Here is a 7,812-nt window from a genome sequence, read left to right as displayed (position 1 = left end):
TCTTCTCGTTAGAAACTCTGTTCGTTGGCTGCTGCTGTTACTAGTTGCGTTGCTGACGCTCTTACTCGCTATTCGCCTGTTGCCACCAATGTTTTGAAAACCGGACCGCACTGGTTTGTCGAACCGGTTCAACTGAGAACCGGCCATGTAAACGGTCTGGTTTAGTATGTAAAACCGTTCATTTAAAACCGCTCGAGAACCACTAAACCGGCCGGTAACCGGTCGGTCAGACTGGACCGGATGCCGGCCGGTTTACAAAAACGACGTCGTTTCCTTTGCTGAATGGGAAAAGATTGCACGCGTTATCCACTATCCCCCACTTCTCCAAGTCTCCAACTCCTTCCTGCAGCAAATGCCCTAGCCTCCACCAAAGAAAGCAAACCCTAGCAGCCTCCACCAATCGTTGTCGCCGTCTGTCGGAGTGGGAGATTGCTGCCGTCGTCCGTCGCAATCAAGAACTACCGTCTTCGTGCTCTCGGGCCTCTCGCCGGATCCTCCGCGTCGTGTGCTCGCATCTCGCCTCTCTCCTCTGTGCTCGGCTGCTCGCGCCTCCCTCCGCCAGTGAGTGCTCGAGCTGTGCGCGTTGGTTGCTGCTCGTCGTCCGTGGTTGTCTCTGCTTGATTCTGCCTCCCAGTGTCACTCGAGTCTCGTCTCAGTCACTGGCATCTCGTGGTTCGCCTGTCTCGTCGCCGGCGGCAGAAGCAACTCGTGGGTTTGTCCCTTGCGTCGTCGCCTTCCGCCGGGTGGTCGCTGACTCGCCGTCGACCGTTGGTGAGTCCCTGCACCATCTCTTCCTTGTTCTCTCTTCTCCAGATTTCCCTTCTCCCTGTATATTTGCATGTTGCTGAAAAAATTGCTAATCAATAAATTTGCCTTGTTGCTGATCTAAATGTTGCTGTAAACTTGAATAATAGATTTGTTAATTTTGTTAATTTTGTTGCTGTAACTTGAATTTGTTGCTGAATTTGTGGCTTCCCAGTCACAGAATCATAACAGAATGCTCAGTCAGTGCTTGGTTGAATTGGCTTTGCTCACTGATTGTATTTGATGATAGATTTTAAATTGATAACTTTTAAATTTTAAATTTGCACTGCCCATGTAACTGATTCACTGTTCCTTCAGTGCTTTTTGTTGTTGTTAATCATTGTGATGAGCTGTGTTAAAATTGGGTTGAAAAATGTTAATCTTTCTTCATTTTTCATTGTTCTTATTAAAAAAATTGCAATTGGTGATCTTTTGATTTATTATATGCTTCATGTTTTTAATTTCACTCTGCTTTTAGGCTTTGAAATCAGTTTATGATAACTGTGATCCAATTATTTAGTTGGATAACTGATGTAATTATTGAGTTTAAGAGATTGAGTTTTTCTGTTCTCATTATTAGTGAGACATGGATAGTTTAGAATTTTCTATTTCTTTCCCTTACTTCTGAAGTTCGTTATTTCAAAAGGTTCAGTGTTGGCTCCAACTTTCAAATGGGAATTAGGAGCTGGTGAAGATAACAACATCTTCTGGAACTGAGTCTGTTGTTTCACTGCCTGATGGGAAAGTAAGATATGATCTAAAATTACAATAGTACACAGTGATGTTTTTTCCATTTGGCTGGACTCAGTGAGACAACTGGGAAATATTCTTGTTTGGTCTGATTAACTAACTTCAATATTTAACCTTGTAAATCATATCTTGTACAATTCAGACAACCTTGTTAATCATATCTTGTACAATTCAGACAAAAGCAGGGCCTATTTTGGTTGCCATAAATTCCTTCAGGAAAGTTCCTCTGCATGGTAATGATTATATTAATGATTATATTAAAGCCTACAAGCATAAAAGAATTAAAAGAGCCTGTTTTGTTTTACTTTTTGACTCAATTACGTTATGGTAATATTGGCTATCTTTAACTTGTGCACTGCAATTATTTTGCATATTTTGCATATTTTGATGATTAATTACATTTAGTTGGTGATAGTTTGTATAGGGTTTTAAATTTGAAAGATATTTTATTATGTTTATTTATAATTTACTTATTATTTTATCATGGAACGGTTTTTCCGGTTGAACCACGGTTGGACTGGTTGGACTAGTAAACTAGTGAACCAGTAACTAGAGCGGTTTGATGACCGATCCGGTTTTCAGAACCTTGGTTGCCACACTTCCGGCCTTCTTCCTTTGTCTTTATCTATCCTTGACCACTAAGCCACGACCCACCGCACCCCTCGTTAACTGCCACTGCTTCCTGTGCGTCAACCCTCCTTGCACAGCCACTGCCAGCGTCATCCTGGCAACCTCTATTGCGCCACCGCATTGATCCCCTCTGCTCATTGCAACTGCTAGCTGCTCCAATTCTGAGTTCAACTAGCATCCCCCTCTCCCTATAACTCATCTTGTCAATTCGCACCAGGGTTCATTTTCTTTTTTCTGATCTTGTAGTTGATGAAGTTTCTATGTTTCTATGTTAATTCTGATTTTGTTGTTCGGATTTAGTTTGCATTTAATTGAATCTGAATTTTTAGATTTAGCTTAGTTTGAATTAGGATTTTCAAATTAGAATTAACTTTAGTTAGTGAACTTTGAACATGTTTTAGTTCTTGAGTTTGGTATTGTTGATGATTTGGATGATAATTCTTGATTGATTTTGGACTGCTGTACTCAAAATTGAAGAATTTGTACATGTGATTTGTATACTCCCTAATTCACAATATGTGCCCTGATCTGATTAAAAACACAATATGTGCCCTGATATGATTATGTGCGAGTGTAACTGCTTTTCCAGAGCCTGTGAGGCTAAATTTGCACAAGCTTCTAGGATGCTGGCATAGGTAGCTGCATCTGCAGTCTTTTCAGCTCTTTGCATCTCAATGAATAGCTTTATACCTTCTTCAGGGTGTCCCTTCTGAACATTACCCGACATCAGGGCTGTCCAAGGAACTGAACTTTGAAGAGCCAAATTTGAAAAAATCCTATTTGCTTCCCCGATTCTGTCACATTTAGCATACATATCAACCAAAGAATTAAATTGGGCAAACTTTATTTGAATATTCCCTAATTCTCTCTTAGTTACTCATATTGGTTTTTTTTACTTTTTCTTATTAGCTTGTGTTCTTTTTTTTTAAAATATTAATGCCTTTAATATTGTATAAGTTAAGGACTTAATGAGTTACTTTGGCCTCAGAGCTTGTGGATTGATTTTTTCAGGATTTGTCTTATCCTTTCCGTTAATAGGCATGCTTTGTAAAGTGTTAGTGAACTTTGAATATGTTTTTTTAGTTCTTGAGTTTGGTGTTATTGATGATTTGTAAATAATTCTTGATTGATTTTGGTTTGATGTGCTTAAAATTAAGGAATTCGTGCATTTGATTTGCTTGGATTGTGATAATTATTGTTTAATAAATTCATGCACGCCAAGTGTTCAGTGATATGACTCTTAACACTTTAGATTCTAAAATTGCATGTTTGCTTGTGTATTACTTTTGTTTTGGATTCTAAATTGATATGCCTCTATAACACTTTCACAGTGGCTGTGTTCTCCAACTGCTCTTTATGTTAGTGGTTTTGGTTGTCTCTTCCTTCAATTATTGTTGCTATTCACTTCTCCATTTGTATCACTTGTATTGTTTGCTTCCACTTGATGTTCATTACTTCGTTGTTCGCTGTTCGCTGTTGCTGTTCACGGCTTTTCCTTTATCAATCAAGGAAAATAATCGTTGTTTTCTTTGGTATATGCTATCTTAATTAGATTGTTATAGTTCTTTAACCATATTTTGATGTGTATTTTTACCATTCAACTAATAAAATATTGTGGTTTGGAATATTGAACTAGAGCAGTGTTATGTTCTTCATGAATCATATTTCTAGTAATGATATTCCTAGGCATAAAAATTAATCCTTGAACCACACACACCCAGATCTGTGTGTATCTTTGTTCATATGCGATTCCAGTAATGACGAGCTGAAGAAAGAATCAAATATGGAAGGTGATCTTCAGAAGTCTTTGTCTTTGCGCCCCAATCGTAGAGGAGACCGAAATAATCAAACCGCATCTGATAAAGGTAATGGAGGAATGCCATCAAGTATGTTTGGTTCTTAATTTGTTAAAAAAGCTTGCCTTTTTCTTTTTTCTTTACTAAATGGCATGCTGGGAAAGTAAACAACTAGTTTGGCTTTGGCTGATGTACAAAATTTGTAACCTTTTTTTGGGGTTGGCAATGCAGATTCAGAAGCGGGTTTCCTTTCTTCAGGGTGGGCCTCCCAAGATGGTTACCCGGTTAAGATTGTTTGGCGGAAGGGGTTTATTCAATTGGTTCTTGTTGCGGGGATCCTGTGGATGCTATTAATTCTTGTTGCATTGTTGTTCCATATATGGTCTTGTCAATCTACTGTCTCCTTTTTATCAGGTTAGCACATTCCGATACTACTTGTGTGCCTTCTCAAGTTCATCCATTATCATTAGCTGTCCTTGATTATGATCACATGAGCATTTCATCATACTTTTATCCTTCACTTGATCTATTGGGAATTAGGCAGAAAGGAATAGATAACATCAATGTTAGATTTTAGTTTTTGTGGCTGTATTCTGTTGCCCAGTATTAGAAAGCGAACTCCCTAAACCCTAAATCCATAGATATTTGTCTTTGAGCAATATAATTTGGAGATTCTGTCTCTCTAGTTTATACCTAAAAATAGTACCCCCCCCCCCCCCCGGGGGGGCCGTTTTTCTTTTTCCCTTCACTGTAGATTCAGGAAGTAACTCAGATTTTTATTAAAGCTTGAACTAGTAGATTTGGTACTGAAACATGAATTTAATGATTTATTGGTGTATAAGAAATTATTCCTCCTCTATTTCCTGTTATTCTAGTTACTTTGCCCTTAACTCTTTGATGATTCAGAGGTTTCACTGAAGGGAAATAGGACTGCGCAATAATTAATATGCATTTTGTTTCTGAAGCATAACTGTGCAAATGCATATGTCTACGTTGTTATTGGTGTATTTATATGCACATTTGCTATGAGTATGATTGCAAAATGATGGGGACATTCTGATTATTTAATTTTATGCTTCACCAAATTTGTCTTCAAATTTCTTCACCAAGATAGTCCATGAAGTGTCATAATATTTGAAATTATGTGGTTTCTACTTGACCTGCAGTTATGTGTAACAAAGAAAGCAAGGTTTACTACATGTTAGACACTATGGGACTTGTATCAAAACCTCACAGTAAGATTTTTGCAGTTTGGCCTCCAACCATTCATCTTAGACTATACCAAATAATAACAGATGGTTGATTTACTTCTTCTATTCATTAGGGTGCCCTATTCCTGTTGCCAACAACCCTGATAAAATTATTATCCCAAATGGAAGAACTTCTGACAAAATTGTTAAAAAGTTATCATATGTTATGGAAGATGAAATTTCACATAATGGTTCTCAATCATCTCCTCTTTTTGGAGGCCATATAAGTTGGAAGCAGAGGGAGGAAAGTTTCAAACTAAAATCAAATATGAAGGTAAATTTATTGTGATGTTTGATATAGTTAATTCTGATTGCAACTGCTTCACAGTTTTATAAGTTTATGTGTTATCTGCCATTGCTGAATCTTGTTTTCCTGTGGGCTCCATGATCAGGTGCACTGTGGATTTATCCAAGGCGGTGGTGCTGACATGGATCCTGTAGACATCAAATATGTCAAGAAATGTAAATTTGTTGTTGCATCTGGCATTTTTGACGGCTATGATCTACCTCATCAACCATCAAATATAAGTGATCGCTCCAAGAAGCTCTTTTGCTTTCTTATGGCGGTGGATGAAGTATCTCTGAAATTCATTAGGGAAAATGCTACTGTCAAAGTAGACAACGATGGTGGAAAATGGGTAGGAATTTGGCGTCTTATTCTTCTTAAGCATCCACCTTATGATGAACCAAGAAGGAATGGGAAGGTTCCCAAGATTTTAACTCACAGAATGTTCCCTGAAGCACAATATAGCATATGGATAGATGGTAAAATGGAGCTGATAGTTGATCCATTGCTAATGCTTGAGAGGTACTTATCCGTCATTATAATTTTGCCTGGTCTTAAAGATGATACGAATATTTAAAAGATAGTGATGTGTGTAACCCTGAAAACGGTGTTTGCCGTGCAGATATCTATGGCGTGGGAAGCATTCATTTGCCATTGCTCAACATAAGCATCACCGCAGTATATACGAAGAGGCAGATGCAAACAAAAGGCGAAAGCGATATGCACGACCCCTCATTGATCTCCACATGAAAATCTACTATTATGAGGGAATGAAGGAATGGAATCCAAAGAAAAGGACTGCTAGTGGTAAGAGGAAACTGAGCCCTTTTTTAGAGTTTGATTTCAACAACGATTTTTGTACTTTCACTCTCACTTCTGATATTCCAAATCAATCCTCCTCAGGTTTTAGCTCTTGAATCACAATAGTAAATCCTCTATTTTTTTAAAGCATGGCGAATGTTTCAAAATTCTGCTCATCAATTCTGGTATTGTGTTATTTTTGACAGTAAGTTTAATATTTCAGATGTGCCAGAGGGAGCAATCATACTCCGAGAACACACTGCGATGAACGACTTGTTTAGCTGCTTGTGGTTCAATGAGGTTCATCTCTTCACACCAAGAGATCAACTTAGTTTTGGATATGTTGCTTACAGATTAGGGGAGTCATTCAACTTCTTCATGTTTCCAAACTGTGAATATAATTCACTGTTTGTGTTGCACCCTCACACAAGAGAGCACTCTTCTCCCATTGAATGGGTTAAACGGTTGGATGAACTCAAGAATAGCAACTTAAGAGAAACTAGAGGAGGATTAGGTTTATTCACCCCTTATCCAGGGAATCTTAAATCTGTTGTTCTGCCAAATGTAACAAGAACATCTAAAGCAGGCTGAATTTTTGTTTGATAACATTGATCCGTCTCCTATGTAATTTTTCCCTCGAGATTTATTGTTAATTTACTTAATGAATGTGAGGAAAAGATATATTTTTGTTAACATTATCCATCTCTTATGAACGCTAAAATCAATTTTATTTTCTCGTTTTTTCCTCGGTTGTGCATAAACGACAGCTGAGTAATTGAGATTGAAAATAGACAACTAACAAAATACGATTGAAAATTTACCCTATACCGAAATTACTCACATGATTTGTTACCATTCCTTTAACTTGAGTACTCTAATCGAGTCAGAAAAAAAAGAGGGAACAACGATCAACAAAGATTTTTTGGATTTAGAAAATTGCCAAAATAGCAAAATCATCAAGGCCAGTTATATTTTTCTATGGGAGATGGTATTTATTAGGGACGCAATTCTCTTAGAAAAACCAAACAAGAAAAAATGCAAAAGATTTCCTTGAAGGAATTAAATTAAATGATAATCACCAAATAAATTGTTCCAGAGACCGCATTATTTAAAGCCTTATTGCCTATCCTTGGTCACGCCGTAGATGATGTCCGCCATTCTTTTTAAAATCTCGATCCAATTCGCACTAAAATTATTGGATCGGATTCACTATTCGTAATTTTTATACTTGGATCCGATTCGATCCGCACATTTGATGATATCAAATTAATTTCCATAAGAAATTGTAGTATCTCCTTATGTTGGAGGCGTATTGCGACCTGGACAGTTCGTTACCCTTGAGGTCAGACACTTTGTAGTATTCTTTTTCTAAGACTCTAGTAATCTTGTAGGATCCTTTCCAATTTGCTGTTAACTTTCTTTCGCCTGACTTTTGTAGCTCGATATTATTTCTTATCAGAATGAGGTCTTTTGTGGCGAATTTTGTCGTACCTCG

At 37.5% G+C, this 7,812-nt stretch overlaps 1 protein-coding gene across 3 annotated transcripts; it reads left to right on the top strand.

Moving 5' to 3' along the window:
* Positions 1–283: 283 nt before the first annotated feature.
* On the top strand, positions 284–7,010 carry LOC107630995 (putative hexosyltransferase MUCI70). 3 transcript variants are annotated; one of them, XM_016334296.3, is made up of 9 exons: positions 284–771; positions 1,451–1,549; positions 3,906–4,049; positions 4,212–4,394; positions 5,147–5,215; positions 5,305–5,504; positions 5,623–6,038; positions 6,139–6,323; positions 6,541–7,010. In XM_016334296.3, exons 3-9 carry the CDS (start codon positions 3,968–3,970, stop codon positions 6,906–6,908), a joined length of 1,503 nt encoding a protein of 500 aa, XP_016189782.1. In that variant the 5' UTR covers positions 284–771; positions 1,451–1,549; positions 3,906–3,967; the 3' UTR covers positions 6,909–7,010. The 3 variants fall into 3 exon arrangements, with proteins under 3 accessions (XP_016189782.1, XP_088364871.1, XP_016189783.1); XM_088508745.1 differs by having other exon boundaries at positions 285–771; positions 1,457–1,549; XM_016334297.3 differs by lacking the exon at positions 1,451–1,549 and having other exon boundaries at positions 289–771.
* Positions 7,011–7,812: the final 802 nt, after the last annotated feature.

Source organism: Arachis ipaensis, chromosome B3 (genome assembly GCF_059453495.1).
Source record: "Arachis ipaensis isolate K30076 ecotype BB chromosome B3, ASM5945349v1, whole genome shotgun sequence".
In the NCBI taxonomy this organism is placed as follows: domain Eukaryota; kingdom Viridiplantae; phylum Streptophyta; class Magnoliopsida; order Fabales; family Fabaceae; genus Arachis; species Arachis ipaensis.
Note: the sequence above shows the minus strand (reverse complement) of the source record. Positions and strands in the feature narration are given on the sequence as shown.